The sequence below is a fragment of the Lactuca serriola genome, chromosome 6 (assembly GCF_051521515.1).
Source record: "Lactuca serriola cultivar US96UC23 chromosome 6, Lser_US96UC23_V15, whole genome shotgun sequence".
Classification (NCBI taxonomy): Eukaryota; Viridiplantae; Streptophyta; class Magnoliopsida; order Asterales; family Asteraceae; genus Lactuca; species Lactuca serriola.
Window position 1 is genome coordinate 162,527,156 of NC_136413.1, and position 26,895 is coordinate 162,554,050.

Consider the following 26,895-nt stretch of genomic DNA (forward strand, 5'->3'; position numbering starts at 1 on the left):
AAAAATGATTTCTGATTTTTTTTTTCATAACTTTATCAAACTACTTTTATGAAGTCCGGTGAGAACTTATTATTTTGTAAAATTACCTTTTTTTTACGAAATTATATATTTTCTTTTCAAAATTGGTCATATTTTGCTAAAACACATTTTTAGAGTAATATATCATAAAGTAGTTTCACAAAGTTCAAGATATTTTGAAAAATAAATACCGAGCAATTATTTTATAATATTTTCCACAAATATTTAATTACATTTTATTTTGATATTTTAATGACCATCCCTTAAATTTACTTTGAAGTCTAACAACAAAAGATTTATAGCGTATTTTATAAAGCTAGAATGCAGCAGGTAGCTGGAATACAAAACATGATTATGATACTAGTATTAGTAAAGGTAATCTAGTAAATTGGTTGTAATATGGGTAATTTTTCCTTAAACACTACGGAACTAATTTTGGATTTAATTTTTGTTTAAATTAAAAGCTTTACGCTTATTCAGAAATATATATATTTTTTAATTCGAACTTTCTCAAAAGCTAAAAGTCTTCTAAATGCTCTCAAAAAAGCATGCTGCCAAACACATTCAACACCCGTAAACCCGAGCAAAAATAAAAATCCCACGTAATGCACAAAAGACCCCTAGTAGTTTCTATTTATTAAAATTTGCAAACTATAATTTCTATATAATCATAAATTCAAAATTAAAAGCTTACATATCCATTACAAATTATTGCACACGTGAATATCTACCAAATGTAATCTACACAACTTGGTTTGTCATCAAACACATTCATCCAAGAACACAAAAGAAAATTTCACACTTGAACACAGCTTTCAAAATAATATCATCTCAGTAAAAGACATCAAATTTGGCCAGCATAATCTCCACTAGATTCAATCTCATCTTCCAAATCAATCTCATCTTCAGGATCCAATGATCCATCACCAATGACAATCTCTCCATTCACATTGGACCCATCTCCAGCAGTCTTAGCTTCTTGTATAATACGATTGATCTCATCAACACTTTGAGACGATTGATCACGACTTGTATTCTCATAGTTTGTTTTCTCCCCTTCAACAAGCTCCTTAGGCATGTTCCTTATAAACCATGGATGTTTCTTGATTTCTGCTATTGTGATTCGCTAGAACAGAAATCAAAAAGAGATTTAGTTTTCATAGAAGTAGAAAACAATTAAGTTTGAGGTACCTAGGTGAAACAAACCTAAAACTTGATTACTATTTCATAACATTAGCCCTATATATAAATACATAGTTTATATATGGTTCATTAATAATCAAAAGCTTTAGTTAAAACAAGTGATTCTTTTGGTTCTCTATAGCACCATGTACGATGTATATATTACTTCGTGAAACCTTTATTTAGAAAGAACCAGTACCTTGCATGGATTGGCAACAAAGATATGAGAAAGAAGATGTCTACAATCTTTGGAGACACGCACATAATCTGGTATTGAGTACTGAACGCTCATGATTCTCTAAATATAACAAAAACCAGCCAATGTTATAATCCAGTCATCAAAACCCTCTAATTTCAAACATATAACTGATTTATATTCTTCAAGTTTTGGTGAAATCTATGATGCGTATAGATAACTTGAAATCAAATCAAACAATTTGAGTCTTTGACAGATGTTAATGGTCGTAATGTAGTCAAATCCATCACAATATGAATCTTGAAATGGCTAAGTTTGACCATATAAAGTCAACATATATCTTTGGTCGTCCATGAATGAATATATCTTAATTACCCCGATTGTCTTGCGGAAATTTCGAGGGTCTCTTGGATCCTCAAAAGGGTAAGCTCCTACAAGCATAACATAAAGAGTCACTCCACATGACCAAACATCTGCAATCTAACAAAAAAGCAAAAAAAAAATCAGACAAAACTATGGTATTTTATTACAAAAGAAAAATTAAGAAAAAAAGAAAAGCTCAATAAAGTACCTTGCCATCATATTCTTTACGGGATAGAACCTCGGGGGCAATGTATGCTGGTGTTCCCACAGTCGATTTTGGTTGCGAATGCAATAAGCCAGACTGGTCAAATGACAAAAAAGGACACGATCAAGAATCAAAAGATAAAATTGCACCAAATGGAAAAAAAAAATGTAATATATAACCTTAGAATAACCAAAATCACAAATCTTGAGACGTGGGCTTCGGCTTCCATCTAAGAGAGTGTTCTCAAGTTTCAAATCTCTGTGACAAATTTCCTAAAGTTGAAAAAAGACAAATGATTATAAAAACTATACGAAGAGATTAAAATTAATTAGGTGCTAGAGATTAAAGAACAATCTTTACCATGGAATGACAATAGCTGACTCCAGATATAAGCTGTTGGAAGAAAAACCGAGCCTGTTTTTCAAAAAGATAATTTCCCAAGTTTTAGTTTTTTTTTCTAGGTTTCATTTGTAAAAGAGAAAAAAGTGATGAAGTAGTTTGAACCTCATCTTCACTGAATCTTCCAGCACTGCAAATCTTGACAAAAAGTTCACCACCAGCTGCATATTCCATGACTATCGCCAGATGTGTTGGAGTTAACAACACCTGCCCACAATTTATTTTTCAAAATAGAAAAAGCAAAATTCTTTCCTAATCTTCGTCAAAGAAAAAAAAAATGGAACTTTTTTAAACATTAAACCATTGAAAATGCCTAGTTTTGCGTTTTCCAGCATACGCATATTAAAAAAAGAAGTGGGAATCTGTGATATAAACATGTAAAGATTGAACTTTTATTTATCTTGAGATGATTTTCTTGCAAACTACTTGCAAAGATTGTGGCTCTATCATAAGAAATGGTTACCTCCTTGAACCTAATGATGTTTGGATGCTTAAGTGATCTGTGATTGATGATTTCCCTGTGAACATTTTCATCGATCTGAAACAAGAACTTGAGGTTATTGATTGAAAATCGGTTAATTATAATAGGAAGTTAGATTTAAACAAGAACTTGAGTAGCATGAAAATGGCAAAATGAAAAGTTTTTCATGTTCAAATTACTTATATATATGCTAGAGGCATTCCATGGGTTAGCTTTGGAGCAATTGATTGATCACTTAATTAAAACCGAAATTTGTGTTCTTGCTCATAATTATTAACAAGGTCTAGATACAATTAGAATTAGCAACCTGCTGTCATTTATTTGTGTATTGTAGCATCCTAGTTTCATTTCCTTCTATTATATCACTGAGTTTTGATTTTTTTCCTTATTAAGGTGTTGTACTTTGAAAATCTTACAATTATAGAATTGTTATTTAACATGTTTTCTTATTAGGACATTATACGATTGAAAGCTATATCCAATTATAGCTTTGAAAAGTGCTTTGTGTTCGGATGATATTGCTATAATAAACATAATCAATCAACTTATGTTATTGTTTCTTGCAGTTAACCCTACTAACAAAAGGTCACCAAAATGAACGTCAAAATAGAAACATTTACGGGTTTGGTAAAATAACAGTTAAAAACTTATATAATCTTTCAACAAAAAATTATATCTTAATTATTTATGGAATAAATATAAATAGGATAATCACAAAAATAACCACTTTATATTAATGTGACATTTAACCCTATTAATATACCTTTGTTCCTCTTTCAATGTATTTGACTGCAAGCAACTCCTTAGTCTTCTTATCTCTAACCAGCCTTGCCACTCCAAAGTTCCCAGAACCAAGTTCTTGCAATGGCTCATATTTCTCCTCCATTCTACCATAACAACAAAACAACCCCAAATGCACAATCAATCAATCTTTTGGCTCAACCCTCCTAAATAATTATATATAAGAAAGACTAAAAAAATCTAGAGAGACGAAAGATAGTTACGAATTGTGTTCAAAGCACAAGAGTATGATAAAGATTAAAGAGAAAGAGTCATTGTCAATGGGGGTTTCTGTAAAAGGTGAAGAAAAGTTGCGAAATTGTGTTCAAAGTTGGAGGGTATATATAAAGGGTTTTGCTTTCATGAGGGAATTGAATAAAGATTCGATTTGTGTAAAAAAAATCTTTAAACTGCTGAATTGGAGAAGAGACACGTATGAATATGAACAAGAAAGGGTAGGGTAGTCTTGCATTCATGGAGAGAGCGCTGCCTTGAAGGCGCTGGCAAGTGAAGATTTATCATTATCTGTGCCACTTGTCATATGGCCACCTAGGTTTTGAATGTACAAGGAAGGGAGGGAAAGTAAATTGGTCCCACTGTGGAAATATCGTTCAAAATTAAAAGATCTTTCAAGCTTATTTTCGTCTTTACCCTTGAAAGTTAATATAATCAAGACAAAATTACAAAAACGGTGCTTACGGTTTGTCAAAAAGCCACAAATTCATTTCTTGTTAATTCCTTTTGATGCAAATGGTCTTTATGTTTTGTATAACTTGCAAAGATGACATTTTTTACTAATTTCTTTAATATACGAGAGCCTTAACCAGCTAGAGGAACACTTGTTTTATATTTTCGAAAACTAACTAATATTATCTACAAATTATAAATAAATTAATAATAAAATATTAAAAAACATACTTTTACAAAAAAAACTTTTTTTAATAAAACAAAATATATTTTAGCGTATTGTAAAAAAATTACAAACAATTTATATGTTTTTTTTAACGTATTTGTTTTATGTAAAATATACGTTTTTATGTATTTAAATAATACGCTTTCATATAATATGTTATTCATTGTTATAATCCAAAAATATACTTTTAAATACCTAAAAAAAATGTAATAACATATTATATGAAAGAGAAATTAAATATCCCCATACCTTTTGTTCTTATGTATTTAAATATTCTCGTATATATGTTTTTCACATATTTGTTTTACGTAAATATATGTTTTTATGTATTTAAAAAAAATATATTATCGTACAATATGTTATTACATTGCTATAATCCTAAAACATAACGTAAAAATATGTTTTAGGATCAAAACAAAAAAGACATTTTTTTACATAAAACAAACTAAAGACGTTAACATAACGTAAAAAAACGTTATCGTACAATATTTTATCATGTTAATGTTTTTACGTAAAAAAATTACTTGCATATTCGCTTTAAATCAACTAAAGACATTAAGATAACATAAAAGTATATTTTAGGATTATAACGCAATAACGTATTATACGAAAATGTATTTTTTAAATACATAAAAAACATACTACACATAAAATAAATATATACAAAAAAAGTTTATGTTTTTTTAGGATTACGTTTTTGTATAATATGTTATACGTTTTTTTATGTATTTAAAAGTATATGTTTTCGGATTATAACAATATAATAAGATTTTATACGAAAACATATTTTTTTAAATATATAAAAAAAAAACATATGTTACATAAATTTAATACAATTTTTTTCTATGTGAGAAAAAAAACTTATTTTTTTATGAAAACATAAAAATATGTTTTAGGATCATAGTAATGTAATAACATATTATACGAAACTTATATTTTTAAATACATAAAAAAAAAAGTATTTTACGTAAAAAAAAACAAATAAATTGTTTGTAAATTTTTTTTACAATATGTTAGAAATATATTTTGTTTTATTAAAAAAAGTCTTTTTGTAAAAATATGTTTTTTTTAATAATTATTATTAATTTGTTTACAATTTGTAGATAATATTAATTAGTTTTTAAAAATGTAAAACAGGTGTTGCTTTAGCTTAGTTGGTTAGGCCTTGGTTGATTAAGGAAGAGGGAGAGAAGGTCTAAAGTTTGAATCCTACTCTTTTTTGTTGTTCAAATCCTATTTTTTCATTTCTATCATTTATATTATTTTAAGACAAATTAAAAAAATTGTCCATATGATTTATCAAATGTCATTAATTCAGTTCCTTTATATTTGAGAAGACGAAAATAATTTTGGCAAACCATAGAGACTAAGGGTGCAAACGAGTCAAGCTACTCGTGAGCTATTCGAGATCGGATCGTTAAAAGCTCGACTCGAAATCGATTTTAATCGAGCCCGAGCCGAGCTCGAGCTTAATATTAAGCTCGTTTATTAAACGAGCTCGAGCTCGAGCTCATGTCACTAAGCTCGATTAGGCTCGCGAACCTAAACGAGCCTTTATATAATATAATTTATTATTATTTTTATATATTAAAATAAAAACATATTTCGGGATTGGGGATTTAGGGTATCAGTAAACGAGCTTCTTAACGAGCTCAAGCCGAGCTTAAGCTTATTTAGACACGTCAGACAAAAAACGAGCCGAGCCCGAGCCCGAGTCAAGCTTGTATAATTATTTACGAGCTCGAGCCGAGCTCAGTACAAGAAGCTCGAATCGAGCCGAGCTCGAGCTCGAGCCTCGTATAACTTAAACGAGCCCGAGCCGAGCCTGACCAGGCTCGGGCTCGGCTCAGGTCATTTGCACCCCTAATAGAGACTATTTTTGTAATTTTGTATATAATCAATTAATCATTAATATACTAATATAATTTATTGCTCCTTAATTTCTATATAACATCATGTCTTTTATGAGTTAAACTAGGGTATAATGTCAATGAAACAAAAAAAATGAAATTTGAAAAAAAAGGTATTTAAAAATCAAATATTATGATTTATAAATTTATGGTTGTTTTTTCGCCAACTTCTTAAAGCATCTCTAATAGGATAATCATCTTTATACCATATTAGCATTTTGATAGTACTTAAATAATATAAATACAACAAAATGGTATTAAAATTCTACTAAAAAAAATTAACAAATATTAATAAATTGTGCTTTATTGCATACAGACTGGTTTACTTTGGTATGTTTCGAAGCAAATAGATTTTTTTAGATCGTGAGATACTTTTTTTTGAAACAAAATTGTGATATACATCAACTCGGACTTTAGTTGAAAGAGTACGTATTAAGACGGTGCACAACTTACCTTTGGTATTTCATGGGGTAAACTTTAAAAGGCTTTCAACCCAACAATCTCAAAATTTCTACATTTTATGAAGTAAATCTATTATCCTTACTCATAAATGAAAATGATTTTGCCACATGTCATTCTTTTATGCATTATGCCACATGTCATTTTGTCATAATTTTGAAATATTTATTTTTCACTTGTCATTTACTTCATTTTTTATTTTTCAATATATCATTAATTTAATTTTCATAAATTAAATATCTCATAATTACTATATTAATGTAAATTTTCAATTTTCAAATTTAATTTTAAATAAATTTACAGTTTAAACCTTTGTATTTAATATTTTGTTATAATTAATACGTTTATTACGTGGGTCTGACAACTAAACAAATAATTTTAATTTTTTTCATGTTTTTTTCTTATAATTTTATAATTATTTTAAAATTCAAATTAAAATAAACTTCCCATTTAATCATTCATTCGTATTTAACATTTTATTTTAATCAACCCGTATAACATACGGGTCTGATACCTAGTTTCTATTATAAATCAAGTATTTAATTAACTGCATTAATATGATGCACAACGGCACTTCCAATGCTCTTTCAACTAAAATTCGCAAATCAACTTATCTTTGATCTTTTACCGGTTAATGCTGAAAAGACTTACAAGCTTAGAACTTGACAATCTCAGAAGTTTTTATTCTTTTCTATTATAAAACTAATGTACATATTATATTTTATTTGTATTGTATAATTTTTATATTGAGAATTTTTTATTAGATACTTTGCTAAATCATATATCTATTATTATTTGATTAACAGGTATTATGATAATGATCTTTTATTTAAGTCAAAGATAATTATATTCATATTAGTTTATTATTGAATGATTGTTAACTATAAATTATTAAAAAGTTATTCAAAAAATATAAATTATTTGTTTATCTGGCAGTGGGACGTGGAACCATTTTTAAAAAAGAATATTAATGTACCGATGTAAAGATAATTATAAGGCAAAATTACAAAAATAGTCTTGTGGTTTTTCAAAATTCAAAAAGTCAGTTTTGTTATCTTTTTTGATGAATATGTTACATGTGGTTTCCAAAATTTGCATGAATGACCATGTCCATGAAGAGTATTTTTGGTATTTTTAAATAGCAGAAAATGAGCTTGTGATTACAGGTAAAATATATGGACTATTTACGTAATTTTTTATATATTATATGTTTATGAATTTGTGGCTTTTTTATCCCTTTACTTTTTAAAATATCATTTTGGACCTTTCACTTTGAACTTTGAAAAATATTACTTTCACCCCTTTATTTTTTAAATTTTCGTGTTTAACCCTATATAATTTGATTTTTATTAATAACTTTTGTTCGTTAACATAAAAAAATTATTTTTACGTGTTTATTTTGTATATTTATCGTTATAATTCAAGGTGATCGTTTCAACTTTAATTTAGAACTTTCTTTCGTTATTTTTTTTAAAAGTTACATGGTTTTTTAAAACTGCCAATATTTTATATCAATTTTTTTATAATTATTATAAAATAATTATTTAATAGTTAAAAAATCACTTAGTTTAATGGTATATCTTTAACTAAATAATATTTTTCATAATAAACAAACTAACATTTTGTTATTTTTTAATGTTTGGATATATTTTGTAGTATTTGTGGTTAAAAGGTTGTGTATGTTTATTTACAAAGTGTAGAGGGGCTAGATGTATATATCACAAAATCATCCACAAATTCATCCAGGTTTACATGCGGATCTTAAGATCCAATGTAACCGAGGTACTTAAGGCTTGGACAAGTGAAGGTGGAGTTATTATTCACTCGATCAATTTTGCATTCACTCTCGTTCTCTCTCAATTCACATATACAGATTAGGGTTTGTTCTAAGGTTTGTAACAAGCTTTCTTCTCTTCTTGTAGATATGTTAGATTAGGTTGAGGTTTTGAGAGTAGTATAAGATTGTTGTAGTGAGGTTTCTGTGTAAGTATGTGAAATCATCCGTCTATTAATCCTCAGTTGATGTAAATCATATAATAGATATTGATGTCGAGAAATTGTGTTTTTACAAGTTTTTACAAAATATATTTATCAAATAATTATATTCATATGCAACGCACTACATATTCACTTAATTTAAAATTAATTTTGACACACCTTCAAGTAGATTTTGTCATTTTAATATCTTTGATACATAAAAATGTTGACAATAACAATAAGCTCCAACTTGATCTTTTTTTCTTTTTTATAAACTTCATCACACTCAACTCAAGTAATTATTATGTTATATTCCACGATTAAACACTTATGTATTACATCATTTCGGGTGGAAACTCCAACTTATAAGTGAAAACTATATCCACCATAGGGGTGCAAACGAGCCAAGCTACTCGCGAGCTATTCGAGATCTGATCGTTAAAAGCTCGACTCGAAATCGATTTTAAACGAGCCCGAGCCGAGCTCGGGCTTAATATTAAGCTCGTTTATTAAACGAGCTAGAGCTCGAGCCTATGTCATTAAGCTCGATTAGGCTCGCGAGCCTAAACGAGCCTTTATATAATATAATTTATTATTATTTATATATATTAAAATAAAAACATATTAGGAGAATTATGGATTTAGGGTATTAGTAAACGAGCTTCTTAACGAGCTCGAGCCGAGCTTAACCTTATTTAGGCACTTCAGATAAAAAACGAGTCGAGCTCGAGCCCGAACCGAACTTGTATAATTCTTTACGAGCTCGAGCCTAGCTCAGTACAACAAAGCTCGAATCGAGCCGAGCTCGAGCTCGAGCCTCATATAACTTAAACGAGCTCGAGCCGAGCCTAGCCAGGCTCGAGCTCGGCTCAGCTCGTTTGCTCCCCTAATCCACCATAACACTTTGAATGTTCCAAATCTAGGCCCAATTGGCCAGTTCCCTCTAGCTTTCAAATCATGCCAAAAAAAAAAAAAAAAAAAAAAAAAAAAAAAAAAAAAAAAACTTCAACGAGACACATTCCCCCAATCCCCTCTACAGCAAAATAGGCTAACACTTCAAATCCGATCTTAGATACTTTTAGTGATTTTCGTTCTAGGCATTTTTTGTATCTATAAATATCATTCATCATATAACATTATTGTTGTTATCTATTTAAACTATTATATTGTTGTTTCTTCGTTTCATTTAAATTACTTGCAGTAATGTTTTAATATATTAGATTGTACTAAAACATAACAAATATATTGTGGGTAATAATTAACTATTTTTGTACAATATTAAAGGTTTCCATGTGGAATTTCAGAAAACTATAAAAATAGTGTTTATTTTGAAAAATTTAAAGAAATGAACTGTAAAATTATATAATGGTCCCTATGGATGAGAATAAGTTATATAAATGGTCTCTACAAAATTATCTAGTGGTCCCTATGTTTGAGAAAATACGTTATGTAAAAATTGTGTTTTATTTAACGGTTCTTAAGTTTTAGAAAATTATAAAAACGATCCCTGAAAAATATCTAATGGTCCTTATATTTGAAAAAGTTACAGATATTATCATAAATGCCTAAATGGTGGCCATGTAATAGAAAATTTACAAAAACGATCTTTATGTAGGATAAAATCACAGTAACACTTCATGTGTAGGACAAAGTTACATAAATAGTTCATGTGTAATAGCAATATTATAAAAATTGTCCCTATAATAACCTAATTAGAGAAATGGTTTCTATCGTAATACAAAAAAAAAAAAATAAATAAATAAATAAAAAAAAATAATACTTATATAAAACAAAATTACCGTAATGATTTATGATAATAGTTAAATAATATATACTAGGTGTGAGACCTATGTATTACATGAGTTTATTTAAATATATATATATATATATATATATATATATATATATATATATATATATATATATATATATATATATATATAAAATTTTAACAATTTGAAAAGTTTGAATTTATAAAAAAAATGAGGAATTTTTTGAATTATTAAAATTAAAGAGGCTTTAATATATTAGATACATTATATATATAAATCATTTCCAATAAATACCTTACATATATATTATCTTACATATTAAATGTGGAATTTTAATTTAATAAAATGAAAAATACAATAAAATGACAAGTGGAAAATAAAAAATTTAAAAATATTAGAAAATGTGTCCAAATGAAGGAGAAGAGGACATGTGGCAAAAAAAACTTTTATTTATTATAGTAGATACAACCAAATGATATTAAAATTATAATAAATAATTTAAAGAATATTAATAACTTATTGATTTATAAATATATTGTTTAGTCTGGTATGTTTGGAAGTAAATTCATGTTGGGGAGAATTTCACATATACCCTTAATAAAGACTAAAATATCATATTTGTCTTGGCTAGTCTTTTAATATCATATTTATCCTTTATAAGCTTTTAAAATATCATATTTGCCCAAATTTTATTTTTTAATAGTTTTAAACGTTTTATAATCATTTTTTATTATTTATAATCATTCTAAATATAAGAAAGATATAGAATGACTAAAACACCCTTCTTATTTTTCATGAATTGTCTTTCAATGGTTATTCATCTTCTATCTTTTCCCCAAATTAATCTTCTTCATTACCCGCACACCTTCGCCTCCCTCTTAATGCCGCCACCCACGGTCACTTCACTACATCATATCTCTCAATAGGCGTGGTTTCTTCTTTTTTGACTAAAGGCAAGATCATCTCAAATATTGTTTAATTTTCAACAATTGAGGTCGTCCTCATCTGGGTTTTCTTTTTAAATCACAATTTACAGGTTAAGTTTTATGATTTGGATTGATTGTTCTTATATGTTTATATTTTGGTGTTCTACGCACATACTTTAACTGTAATTCTTTAGACTCAAACTATTAACTGGTTTGTAAATGGGATGATCGTAAAATATTTTAATACACAAATTGATGTTGTAACCTAATCACAATAATTCCTCAACCTAATATTGGTTTGGGTTGTAGTTTCACTATGTTTGTTTTTCAATTCCGAGTTTGTCCGGTTTGAAATACACGGATGGTCGATGCAACTTATAATTAATTTTGATTCAATAGTTGTCGTCCGCCGTCCTCAAGGTTGAAATCTATGTAATATCGACTTTCTGTTATCGAATTGTTTCTGAATTTGACTTCCTATGAACACTAGCATAATCTCCATCTTGGAACACCTCACACTTTTCTACCTATGAAAAGGGAAGTAAGTTTATGATAAATAATGTGTATAATTTTGAGAAGTAACAAGATATCATAAACATAAAGAAGTATATTACCAGAACTTTGTGAAGGCGTGATCACAAGAAACGTAACGAAATTCCATGGATGAACCACGTGAGTGAAAGCCCAAATCAAAGTATTAGTCTTTTTATTTTGATGCCTTTACAACAAAGAATGATAGTTAATTGATATTTTAAACTTAACTTTTATAATAAGGATATAATAGTCAATTGATAAAAATAATAATTTTAAATGATTAAAAAATGTTAAAAAAAGAATTTGGGTAAATATGATATTTTGAAATCTTAAAAATGATATATATGATATTTAAAGATTATGTTGGGTAAATATGATATTTTGAAGTTTATTAAGGGCGTATAAGACATTATCTGTGTTCTTAGATCGTTGGATACTTATTTTCCAAAAAAAAAAAATCCATCAAATAAGACTTAATTTAGTTGAGAGAGTACCTTTCCCTTTTAAGACCAATGACTTTTCAAAATTTGCATGTCAACTCATATTTGGTCTTGCACCGATTAAAACTTTTTCAACCCGACAATCTAAAATCCCTACGTTTTATGAATAAAAATAAATTACTTTTTATTATCTCTATCTCTATCCATTTTGTCATATATTAATTTGTTATGAGTTTTGATATTTATTATTTTATGATAGCCAATTTCTATTTTTTTTAATTTTTAAAATTAAAAGCTATATAATATTAATATTTATATATATATGTAAAATATTAAATATAATAAATGTGATAATAAATTGCAATTAATACATTTTTTATTCCTTATTTTAAATTTTATTTTAAAAAATATTTATTGTTTACCTTTTGATATTTGATCATTTTTTAATCAATCCGTATAATACATGATTTTTACATCTAGAGGGTGTTTGAGATAACTTTTAAAGTGACTTTTCACTTTTTATCTTTTTTTAAAATTCAAAAAGATGTTTGGTAATATGATTTTTCCAACTTTTCCAATAAAGTAAATGACATCTTTTTGAAAAGTCACGGAATCCTGATTTTTCCATCTTTTACAAAAAGGACTTTTTGGCTTTAAAAAGTTAAGCTAAACACCCTCCTAGTCTACTCTAATAAATGAAGATTTTTTTTGCCACATGTCACACTTTCATTCAATTTATCAAATATTATTTTGTGGTTATTTTGAATTAATTTATTTTCCACATATTATTTTATGAGTTTTTCTATTTTGATGAATTCAACATAATACCTTAATGTTATCATTACAATAAATATAGTAATAAATGAATATCAATTTCATTAATATACTTACCTTCTTATTTCAAAATTTCAAAATTAAAGTTCTTTAGTTTATTTTGTTTATTTATTTAAATTTAAAAGATAAAAAGTTCAATTTTAATAATTCATTGTTTGTCTTATTTTCTTATAAATCCAAAATTCTTAAATATTTAAACCTTTATATTTAGATTTACTTTTTTAATTAATCCATGTAATACATGAGTTTTACACATAGTTCTTAATAAAAGACTTTTTAGATGCTACATGTCCCCTTTTAGACCATTGTTTTGTCACGTGGCACTCTCTCAAACAATTTACTAATCTTTTTCCCACTCAATTCTTGGCTGCTCTATCTCTCATTTTTATTTGCAATCGATATTGTACTTCAAACCTTCTCTTACGACATTCCTGTCAAATCGTTGAAAATATTGGGATTTTAGTGTACTTTCGTAACCCAAGAACTTTTAAATGTGACTTTTGTTGCAACACCACTGTTTTTCTTACCATCATCATCTTTACCCTGACACAATCACAATCAGGAAAAACATATGCAAAAGAGAGAGCGAGAAAGGGTGAAAAGACTTGTAAAACTTTCTTCATGCTACCAAATCTTGAACTAAAAAGTGGGGACAGATTATACAAACACAAATAACACATGCCTAGTAAAAAATGTGTGAATATGGAGAAGGGAAAGAAGGGCAATTTCGTTTTTTTTCGGTTTCTTATTTCTCCATTTTTTGGGACTGCAAAAAGCCAACACAACCCTGATTCTTTCTTTCTTTCTTGATTATCTCTATTTTTTTCAATGTCGGTTTGTTGAGATTAAAAAAACAATTTAACTAGAAGCAAACGTTAAGGATTTCAATAACAACAACTGAGTAACCAATTTAAATTGAAAGATTTGGGTTCCTTGGGATATTTTTTGGGATTAAATGTAACGCCCCGATTCCCAAAGTATTCATTTATGGTTAAATTTTCATGATTTCAAGGTCTACTCGATGAGTTGGGTGCCCTGACTCGTCAAGTAGCAGCGAGTTGGTCCACGTGTTTAAGTGACCTACTCGCCGAGTCCAAGAAGGGACTCGACGAGTAGGAGCTGGAGGATGAAACCCTAATTTCCAGGGTTTTGCACCCTATTTAAGGGATCATTAGCCTCCTTTGGCCTTTTTGCAGTCCCTTGAGAGCTCAGCAATCCCTAATACGTGTGTGTGCTCCATTTGTGTGTTTTAAGCTTTAGAAGATGATTCTTGGTGGGAAGAGCTTGAAGAACAAGTGACTAGAAGCAAGGAACGTGTGGGAATCAGAAATCTACCTCAGTTAGCATCAATTGAAGGTATCAAGTCCTTATATTGACCTCATTTCCTTCTAGATCTCAGTTGGGTGAAGATTAGGGCTTTTCTAGCATATTATGAAGCTATTCTTGAGTATGAGCTCAGATCTGAAGTTGTAACTTCAGATTTGAACTCTCTTTGGTCTCTAAGTCCATAAAGCTCTCAGATTTCGCAAGTATGAACTCCTCCTTAAGTGTAAAACTCCATTACAAGCTTGGTTTTGTAATTTTAGGACTTTAGAGCCTTACATACACGTAAAGTTTGTAACTTTACGTTATAAACATGCCTTGGAAAGTTGGATATGCAATATGGAACCTTAAGGTGGATTAATAAGCATCTGTTTGGTTATGGACTGAAGGGACTGGGCGAGTTGCATGGTCAACTCGGTGAGTCCGATGAAGATTGTCGTGGACTCGGCGAGTCATAGGGTGACTCGGCGAGTCAGTTAGGGTTTTCCCGACTTTTGGCACGCATGAAGTCGATGAGTTGTAGGGAAACTCGACGAGTTGGCCAATGAGTTTACGGCCAAGGGGTTTTCGACTGGATGGGTTTTCGGTTAGGAGTTTGCGGTTGAGATTTTACAACCTCAAACATCAAGGAACTCGACAAGTTACTCAAGTGACTCCGCGAGTTGACGAGTTATGCAAGGAACTCGACGAGTTGAGGTCAACATGGACTATTGACCTTGACCATTGACTTGGACTTTGAATAAGGGTTGACTATTTGACTTTTGGGAGCACTTTGGGAAATTGGAAATTTATGGATATGGTTCTATGGTGGATATAGGTGGTGGATTTTGTGACGGTGGTCCGGGAGTTAAGCTTATCACTTCAGCGCGTCAGTTGTGAGGTGAGCTATCCTCACTATATCAACAAGGTCTAAGGCACCAAGTCCGACCCTTTATCGGATATGTATCCGGGTATTTGCTTGATATGTTTATTGATCTGCTAGATCTACATCCTGGTAGTTAGGATGATGTTATATTAGTGACCGATTACGTCGGTATCCAGGTTACAGGATGGTTGCTGTGTTAGTGATCTGTTAGATCAGTATGATTATTGTTGGATTAGTGTCTAAGTCCATAACTATAATTGGTATGTACTTGACCCGATTGGCATGATCAATTTGGGTTGCATGGCATCGAAACAATTTGGATACACTTTTGTGAGAAAAGGATAATTATGATTTGTTAATATATTATAAGTTCTAATATATTAATATGAAATCATATTATTTAGTTTATATTGATCAAGAATTAATTTGGAATTAATTTTGTGATTAAAAGGAGACTAATTAAATATATAGGGATTGATTGTGTAAATCATTCATTCTTATATATGTGGGCTTATGATCCATAGTTCTTTATGTTGGGCTAAACCTATGGAGTAACCCATGGATGCTCCATGGAGGTTTTAACCCATGGAGCATGAAGAATATGGAAAGACATGAGTTACATGGTGTAACCCTAATAGCCACAATATATAAGGACCCCATGGCTCAAGAAATTGCACTAGTGTATGTACACACAAGGGCTAGCCGATTTGAGCATATGGACCTTTTCTCTCAAGTTATTCCAAGTTGTTGGTGATGTTGTGTGAACCATTTGAGGTGTCACACTTGAGGCACTAGGCTCTTAAGCTCCATGGAAACAAGCTACATGAAAAGTTATGTCTTCTAACTTGTTTATATTACCCAAGTATCAATGGTTATATGTTAGTTAGGGTAATACCTTGGAAAGTTCAAGTTTGCATGTATAATAGATCAAACATAGATCCAAGGTATTTAGGGTTGCATTTACACCATAGGAGTGTTAGAATGCCTAAAACCCTTCAATGGTATCAGAGCCTAGGCTTGTTTTCGATTATACTTGATGCAACTTGCTGAAATAGCTTAAAAATCGAAAATTTTGGCTTTCTGTGCATTGGACTCGCCAAGTCCACTGATCGACTTGCCGAGTCCATGAAGAAAATCATCCTACTCGTCGAGTAGGTTCATACACTCGACGAGTAAGAGCCCCAAACAACATATTCTCGAGGTTTTTGGCTGGAATTGGACTAGGAACATTACCCTAAGCTGTTTTTGATCTTGTAAGCCTATTTTTGATGTGGTAATGTTCATGCTAATCCAATTTCATAGATAATTGTCAATAGATTCACGTTTTGTATTAGTTTAATGGTTAGGCTGATTTCATGAAAAGTGTTTGATTTGAATTATCTTGTTCTTATGAGTTGATTTAGATTAATCGAAAAGTTATGTGATAATATGTTTTCAATCAAAATTAATCTAAAAGTTGTTCATAATATGTGTTTTTGTAACTTGTCCTCAAGTTTTATGAAAAGTCACATTTATGATTATTAAAACTCATAAAATTTCCATAAGTTATTAAAAATGGAGAGTCTCTTTTTAAATGTTTTAAAGTCTTCCATAACTTGCCCTCAGGTTATGGAACTTGAAGAGTTTTTCCAATAAAACTACTTTAAACACATAAGTTATGGAATTGAAAAGTTTTTAAATAGTTCAAAACTTGCCCTCAAGTTTTGGAATTTGTAAAGTTTCCCCTCATGAATACTTTAATTCCAAGTTAAGCCCTTATAATTTTAAAAGTTAAAATTCAACCCTTATACTTTATAGTATTATAAGCTAATAATATATATGTATAAGAAAAAATTCAGTCTTACCGTTAGTAGGACTCATTCACGATGCCTGTCTATAAGGGGGGTATAAGGTTATTGCCTATAAAATGACAGTTTAATGGGTGTCCACTCTCACCCACCGCTTCCTTGACTGGTGGAGGGTTGTTAGCCGAATGGGTAGGACAAGGACTATAATTCTCCCTCATTATAAGTATAATGATAAAGTAACTACACCTTTTATAAATTCCTAATCTTAGTTACTTTAGGAAAATGTGAATTTGGTGGTAACCCATGAAATTACAATGTGCACTTTGCTTAAGTCGGTTAGTGGAGCGTGTGTGGTTAACCGGCACACTAGCTTAATTTAACAAGGTAGACAAAGGGTAACTTAATGTTTATCATAGTATCGGTGGAGCGCGTGTGGTTAACTGCCACATCGATTGAGTGGTAAATATTAAGGGTACCAAGTATATTTGCATGGTTATTCACACATTGTTTTGTGATCCTCGGCATCCCAGTCACAAAACTTGAGAGGGCACAATCGAGATTGAAACATGCCATTGAAAAGATCAATGAATCTCAAAAGATCTAGGAGTTTCAAATCCAATTAAAACCTAATAAATTATTTCGTTTTTCATGGTGGAAATTGGTGAATCATCATTCGCGTACCTTCAAAAATTTTATAGCTTGGATTACGGCATCCCTCTTCCAAGTTATAAAATGTTGTGTTAGGTCCTAACCTTAATATTTCATATTGGGTGTTATATTAAGAACTTTAAATCAACTATCTTGAATATCTCCCAAAAGATGTCTGGTTCAGGTAATTATGATCTTCCTAAAACTCTTGGAACAAGCTTTCCTGATGAAGATGATGTCCTGGAAATCGTTCTTCACTCCCTCCACCTCCTCCAATTATTCTCCCTAACCCACAAGTTCTTGAATAGTTCAAGGTCACTCAAGCCCTATTGGCAAGAAAGGTCTATGTGTGCTCACATCTTGGAGATGAAGTCACATATTGACAAGCCATGAGAGTTTGATGTCAAAGTTTTGAGAAAGTTGGTTGTTCAATCACTTTCTAAGTCACATAGTGAGTTTCTTTGGGACTACTATGTAATAGACTATGACATGACCCTTAATGATCTTATCTATTTGCTTGGTGCTGCTGAATCAGCAATGATTTGGAGCACTGGTAAAGCAAATTTGATTAGAAGATCAACTTCCTAAAATTCCATGGACATTGACAATGGTGACATTGGATATCCAGAAAAGCTTTCTGTTCCCAATGGAAAGGGACCGGCCATAGTCAACTCAGTTGACCAAATGGTAAAGAGAAAGGCTAAGTCTGAGATAGTCCTATGTGTCATTACCAAAGAGTCGATATGTTTGTATTGCCAAAAGGAAGGGGCATTGGTTGCGAAGCTGCCCTAACTACCTGAAAGATCTGAGAGAAGGTCAAGTCAAACAGTTTGACCCTCCTTCAGGTAAGTCCACTATCTAACTCTCTTAAGTTCCTATTTGAAGATTCTTAATACATTTTGATGTATGGCATGATCAAGAAAAGGGAAGGAAACTTAAAGAAGAGTATGTTGAATCTGATCATGAAGATGGATTTCGATCGCATGGTTCGAAGATTGGATTCTTGAGCTACTACTTAGGAGTTATGATAGATTGCTAGAAAATATGTAATAGCATAGTTTTTCATTTAAAGTAGCATTGTAACGAAATTTTTTTTCCGTATTTTATAAATAAATAAAATTTTGTTTTATTTTATTATATCTCCTTGCAATGGCATTTATGAAATAATTGATGTTTGTATGTTTATAACAATAATGGAAATATGAATTTGATTCTTTCTTTTGTGGTATTGTCTAAAATTTACCAAACGAGGAAAGATTCTCATCACCCAAGTTTTTAATTGGACCGAAACTTGGAATCATGCAAGTTGTGTAGTATGATGAATGAGAACTTTCAGCTTTAGAAAATTAAGACTAATTCCTTGTTCACATGTATATGTGAGTCAAGTGAACGACAAAGGGTTTGGTTACACTTGGTTGTGCGTTGGTCAGGTCCACCACAAAGATCGATAAGGCTATTCGTCTTGATTTACTAAAAGTTAGTAAATATGGTTACACTTACAAGTTTAAGTGTAATTCTGATACATTGGAAAATTTTCAGTGTATGGCAAGACGGATGAGAAGAATCAAATTAGGCAGAAAGATAAAAGTTTCTCAAATCTGAAAAGATCGGAGAGTACTTTAGTATCATGTTTTGTGATCATCTTAATGATTTAGAAATCATATCACAATTAGTCCTCTAAGGGCATCTTAGTGCATTCTTATGAATAAGAAGAGGAATCTTGAATTGTTGAAATGGTTAAATCAAGAAGATGAGTCTTACTTTGTTCCAAAACAATTCTTAGAGTCATACTCCAAGATATAACTTGAGTGACATATCTTAAAGAAAGGTTTATAACACTTGTCAAATGTAAGATTAAAATGTGACCTACTCTTGTGCATTTGAAATTGGTAAGTTGTGATGTTTTGGATAAAACAAAGACCAACTAAGGCCAATTGTGTGAAGTGTTTGTCTTGATAAAGAATCCGCACTATTTCTTGAATATTTGGCAAGAAAGTCTTATATGTCAAGAGGACAGTGGGAGTCTTAAAGATCCTGAAAGAATTTCAAGATCTAATCAAGAGTAAAACTTGTAGTTTATCACTAGCACACGACTTGAGGTTTATAACCTATCGTGTTGATATATTCCTATTTTTGTTCCCATTCGAGTTAAATTTGGCTTTGAATATCAGTTCTGAGAGTTCTCAATTGGTTGCATAACAACTTGGAAGCAATGGCAGGCCCTTGTGCTGCCAGGTGGCAAGCAGTTAAGACTACAAAAGTTTAATCCATATGAGTTTGGATTTGTCACTAACCTTGTCTTGTGATTATGATTTTGACAAATTCATGTGGATAGGAACACATACACCATAAAATCTAAGTGTCATAAGGTTTCTCTTTGATTCATGAAAATGATGGTGAGGAAACGCTTCCACTAAGTAGATTTTAGGTCGATAGCAAGTGTGATATTTGCATTCTCAAAGTCGTTAGTGGAGCGTGTGCGGTTAACCGGCACACTAACATGGACTTGTGAGGAATGACAAAGGTCTAAACAATTGAGACTATGATTACGACATCCCTTTTCATAATTCTGAAATTGTTTAGACACACATGTGTGCTACCTAAAGAAAGGTGTATGATTTTGATAAAGTTTTATCAAAGCATTTCGTATCAGAAGTCTGAACTTTGGTAAGAAAGTCAATACAATATTGATTTCTCGAAGTCCAACAGATTTCTGAGTACATGTCAAAGCTAGTGGGAGCATAAGTGTTATGCTAATAATTTTCAAGTTAGTGGGAGCATGATAATTATAATAAGTGTTGCAAGTTAGCAATGTTAATTATATAAAACAAAAGGTTTCAATTGGGAAAAAGTTGTTTTGCTATAATTAAAGGATAGGAAATTGTACTTCATTTCAAATCTAAAAGCTTAGATCATGAGATTTTAATCAAATTTAGTCAAGTATATATATGAATGTTATGTTGGAATGGTTCAGCATAAGGAAATTCTATATATGGGAACATTATTTGCGTTCTAAAATTCGATTATGATTACGGCATCCCTTTTAATAATCTGAATTATGAGAACATGGCAAATAGAAATAGAAATATCATAGCAAAAGACTGGTCCAATATCATGTCTTTATGTGAGACATCATGAATCGTGTCCCATATGCTTCAGATATAGGATCGATTGTATGTGCTATAATATTCATCTGTTCTAATTTTTTCCAAATGCCTAGAGCATTAAGAGGGAAAAAGTACTAGAACAAGATATGACTAATTTCATTAAGCAATTGTCGAGGACAATCTAAGGTTTACCAAAGATTGGTTGCTTAGGGACAGTTGAAAGTATAACCTTAATTTTAGAAGGACCATATTGACATATTTTGAAAAGAGGCAACTCTTGTTCAAGAATGATAGTTAAAATGGGAATATGGAAATGTTCTCATAGGTGGAAGTTATTCATTAAATCTGTGTAAGATTAGGAAACTTAATGCAAGAAGGATGTTCAAAGCAATGTACTTTGAATATGAGACTTCGTTTCCATGGAGTTGATCTCCATTAGAATACTCTGCAATGTCTGTTGACAAGTCTTTGTGACTTTGTACATAATCATTACAGAGGATTAGTGCATATAAGTTTAAAATCTAACAGATTTCGGTAAATGGTAGGAATTTGGAATTCTTGCATTTTCGGTAAGGATTTGGGATTGTGAAATGAGAACCATTGGAATTATCTTCAATCGATCTATTTCACAAAGTAAAGATCATAGACAAACTTAGTGTATGTACTTAGTGTATGGCATAACTAATGTTTTGAAAAACATAGTGTGCATACTTGGTGTATGGCATGACTAGTGTTTAGAAAACATAGTGTACATGCTCGGAGCATGGGACAACTATTTTTTTAATTCAAGTATAAAGTTGATAGTTTGAAACAGTATGCAATGAATAATGTGTAATCAATATGGTGATAAATAAAAGGTGCTCTATTTATATTCATAACTTTTGAGATCATATTGGATTCGATTATTCTTGTGTTTCACTTTGCATGTTTTGACTTCCAGAATAACTAGGTCGTTCTTCCTGAATGACTATGTTATTCAAACCATCCACATTCGGTCATATGTTGGAAGTAGATATGAATCAAGACTGTCATGAAGTTGGTTTGTAGATGTCCAAGGTAGTGGACATAGCAAGAGTTGCTGCAACATTCATGAGTGTTCATAAGTTCTGAGTATTGGATTAAACCCACGCTCATTTGACTCACTTCATGGATTTTATCATGAGTGATCATGAGACGATAATATCTTATATTCTTCAAACCTAGAGATATGAGTTGTTGCCTATGAGTTTGTTATACATTGATTGTACGAAAACGCATTAGTAACTTGATCAATGTTATAAAATGTGCCTTTGTGTATGATTCAACAAGTAGTAGAACAAGCATATGAGTCGGAGTTTATCCATTCCTTTTACCCTTGAAGGGATAAAAACGATATATATGGGCCCCTCGATGATTTAGTGATGAGACCCCTTAGTGCTTCGCCAAGCCTGGACTTATTTGATTTGTTCAATTAGTCGGTCCTCATAAATCGGAAATCGGGAAACAACAAACGGACAGAGAGAATGATTATAATCCATGTATCAGTCCATATGATATCTAGAATGGAGGAATATATGATCCCTTATCTAATGGACACGTCATTGATTTGTTCAGAGTTTGACAACAGCTTTTAAGAGCTACGATTGCTAGTTGGGTTTTGGAGTCATACACAATAATAGTTTTAGACTTATCCAAGTAGGAGACTGTTGGATTAGTGTCTAAGTCCATAACTATAATTGGTATGTACTTGACCCGATTGGCATGGTCCATTTGGGTTGCATGGCATCGGAACAATTTGGATACACTTTTGTGAGAAAAGGATAATTATGATTTGTTAATATATTATAAGTTCTAATATATTAATATGAAATCATATTATTTAATTTGTATTGATCAAGAATTAATTTAGAATTAATTTTGTGATCAAAAGGAGACTAATTAAATATATAGGGATTGATTGTGTAAATCATTCATTCTATATATGTGGGCTTATGATCCATAGTTCTTCATGTTGGGCTAAACCCATGGAGTGACCCATGGATACTCCATTGAGGTTTTAACCCATGGAGCATGAAGAATATGGAAAGACATGAGTTATATGGTGTAACCCTAATAGCCACAATATATAAAGACCCCATAAATCAAGAAATTGGCACTAGTGTATGTACACATGAGGGCTAGCCGATTTGAGCATAGGAACCTTTTCTCTCAAGTTATTCCAAGTTGTTGGTGATGTTGTGTGAACCATTTGAGGTGTCACACTTGAGGCACTAGGCTATTAAGCTCCATGGAATCAAGCTACATGAAAAGGTATGTCTTCTAACTTGTTTATATTACCCAAGTATCATTGGTTGTATGCTAGTTAGGGTAATACCTTGGAAAGTTCAAGTTTGCATGTATAATAGAGAAAACATAGAACCAAGGTATTTAGGGTTGCATGTACACCATAGGAGTGTTAGAATGCCTATAACCATTCAATTATCTATTATATATGCTAGCATATGATATGTATGTGCACATGTTTGTTGATTGGGGGTTGGGTTGACGTGGTCCTTCTTTGTGCTGAAGGCCAACATAAACTAAAGGCCCTGCAAAGGGGTTCAGTTAGGCCGAAGGCCCAGCGAGCGGTCCGGATAGGCTGAAGGCCCTGCGAGGAGGTCCAGACGTGCCGAAGGCTCGGTGGTGATCCAAATAGGATGTAGGCCCTGCGAGGCGGTCTAGTTAGGCTGAAGGCTCGTTATGCATGCTATGCTGCATTTGTTGGTATGATATGATTATGGTTATATGAGATTGGTATTTTTGGGGTAGCTCACTAAACTTTCGGGATTACAGTTTCAATTTATTGTTTCAGGTTCAACGGATGGCCGCGGCAAGGTGAAGGCGTGACCGTACACTTCCTCGATTGATGATTATGATTTCTGGGAACTCTGATGTTTAAACTATTTTGAATACAAATTGTAATGACTGAATGGTTTTAAATAATTTAAAAAGTTTTAAATTGGCTCGAATTTTATGGATGTTACAAGTTGGTATCAGAGCCTTGGTTTGAGTGAATTAGAGGAAGATTCGTATGAATCCAGTCTCAAATCAAGGAAAGATTTTCAAAATAATTATAAATGGTTTTCAAAATAAGTAAAAGAGGATGCGAAGTGTACGATTAGCCGGATCCAGTAAGTAGACCCCAAAGTACCATACGGTTATTTGATATTGTGATATGTTAGAACATCATGCTAGTATTATGCTAGGGGTCTTCAGGAATTACATGATAGAATTGCCTAATCTTTGATGCCGTATATTATGTAGAGTACCTCATAAATTGTTTTATGGCTCTTTCGTGCGTGAATTAACTATTGGATGAATGTTCCAAGTCACATGCTACATAGGTTAAATAGTCTTAGGGTAAGGGAATTGGTCCTGTTGCGCAGCTCTTGTCTGAGTCTAGCTGTTGTGGGATTAAATCTTTTAGTCTAGGATTGTTTAAGCCGTGTGGTATGTGATTGTATTCATGCAATAGTTAACTGGCACCAAAGGAGGGTCGTGTGGCAGTTGGTGGATGGGTGGGTAGTGAGAGGTTGGGAGGCCAGTTATGAGATATTTAGCATTCCTCTAGGAGTGAGGATTGAGCGCTCGCTATGTATATGTATATTGTTAGGGTGTTGTGTTGATACTTAAGACAAATATGGGTAGGTGTGGAAGGTAGTATGGGTCCGCACTACTGAAAGCATAGGACCCATACGCATAGCAAGGAAGTCACAACCCCTGGGGTTTAGTTGGAAGTTGGTTCCCTGTTATTGTATGGGATATCCGAGGCGTTTTGATACCGGATCCTGATCAGGATTGAGAGCTGGCAGCTAGGATAGGCCAGCATTGTTAACGATCGTGTCAGGGAGATCATTTGGGAGGAGGTGATCGAGATCATTCGGGGACAGATTTTGGAGATGATTGGGTTTTTCAAGACTGCCATAGTTGAGTATTTTGTCAAGCTCCATGCAGTCATTGCTGAGACGGCTGCCGCAACAGCTTCCGTAGCTGTAATGTCGGTAGGGAGAGGAGCTGGTCAATCTTTCCAGTACCGGGACTTGTTACTGGTATATATTCTGATGAGCAGAGGGTTGCAGTTATTTGGGATCAGGAAGATGATTTGTACTCGTTATATTTCCGCGGGTTGAGCAGGAGAGGCTAGCATGTGAGTTTCTAGATTTGAGGCTCGGGGGTTTGCTCAAGGTCGGAATAAGAGTCGTGGGAACTCCGGAAAGGAGTGATGATTATGTTAAGTTGGGGTTTTGCAGCTGGAAATGGAATGGTTAATTGAGGGATTGGATTGTTGTTTTGTAGGGCAAGGATTGTGCCCTTTCAGTTTTTCTAGCTTGAAGGAGTGAGCAGGCTTGTGACCCCAGGATCAGGTTGTATTCCAGCTCGGGGTCAGCTGGTTACAGGAATAGGCAACATTACTTTAGCGCCTGATATGTGCATAATTAGTTCATATTAAGTATTCATTTGTTAACTTAATTATCGCATATTATGGACAAAAGGTACTTAAAAGTGTTAAATTATGTTTTTCAGTCCAAAGATGAAGCTCGGAAGCGAAAGGAAGCGGGAGAAACAGTTACAAGATTGAGAATGGAATAAAGAAGAAAAACACTGAAAAAGGCATCGACTCGGCGAGTCAGATCGTCTACTCGGCGAGTCCAATCGAAGAATCGAGAAGATAATGACTCGGGATCCCAGAGAGTTATCGCAATACGGGGAATGTGAGAGGGACTCGACGAGTCACCACTTGACTCGACGAGTCGGTTCGTATATTTAAAGATAATTCCACAGATCAAGAGATTCGACTTCTAACCTAATTTAGTCGACAATTAACTTCTGTTAAGCCGTTTTGAGGGTCTAGAAGGCGGCCGGAAGGCCGTTAAGCTAACGGAAGCGGAGATCGGAAGGATTGGAGAGCGGATACATGTTGATTATCATATGGTTTGCTGACGTGACCATGTTTAGCATTCCATTGTGGTACTTTTCTGTATTTAGTTTCTGATTTGGGTGTAAAAACCTTTTACTTTGTGTTTATGATTGAATGAAGCTTTGATTATTAGACTAATTGCTATATTAAATAGTTTATTTGTGTTTAATTTATCTTGCCAAGCTTGTTTAAAGATCCTCATGTGTTAATGATGATTATTTTCTGTTAATTGTTAAGTGAATTGAGTTGCTTGAACATCTGCTCGATTGCTTGTCTCTTATGATTTTTGATGACCATCGAGATTATAAGACTAGAAATAACGAATGTGAAACTAGAATTAATTTGAGAATAAGTAAGTTAATGTGTGAGCCTTGTTTGATGACCATCAACAAGAGGTTGATTAAATGTTTACATTAATTAACTATATTTACAAGTCTTGCTTGATACGAACTGAACACTAGGAAGCATGTTAGTTTAATCAACTGATCACTGTTTGAATTGACTTGTTTGCTAAAGGATTAGTTATAGTGAACATGAATCTAATCATTTTAGGAATCGGTGAACATTGAATAAATGAATTTGTGTATGCAATTGTCTATGTTTTTAAAGTGTAATTTATCTAAACCAAAGTACCTGAAGAGATGTGCTTTCCTGTTAGTTTATCGAGAGCTGTTAATTAATTGTTATTTTGAGATTTATTAAACCATTTTCTTTATTATTTTCGTGTGATCTATAACCTATAATCAAATATATTAAATTAATCCACCGTTCCCTGTGATCGACACCCGACTTACCTAAGCTATACTGTAATCTGACTAGGTACACTGCCTATAAGTGCAT

The 26,895-nt window shown here is 31.9% G+C and overlaps 1 protein-coding gene across 1 annotated transcript; it reads right to left on the reverse strand.

Annotated features, from left to right (window-relative positions):
- Window positions 1–675: 675 nt before the first annotated feature.
- Window positions 676–4,003, reverse strand: LOC145057216 (serine/threonine-protein kinase SAPK3-like). The gene is made up of 10 exons (XM_079004995.1): window positions 3,849–4,003; window positions 3,608–3,731; window positions 2,827–2,901; window positions 2,469–2,570; window positions 2,325–2,378; window positions 2,144–2,236; window positions 1,968–2,060; window positions 1,772–1,876; window positions 1,400–1,498; window positions 676–1,144 (listed from the first exon to the last, which is right to left on the reverse strand). Exons 2-10 carry the CDS (start codon window positions 3,728–3,730, stop codon window positions 863–865), a joined length of 1,026 nt encoding a protein of 341 aa, XP_078861121.1. The 5' UTR covers window position 3,731; window positions 3,849–4,003; the 3' UTR covers window positions 676–862.
- Between the last annotated feature and the right edge of the window lie 22,892 nt (window positions 4,004–26,895).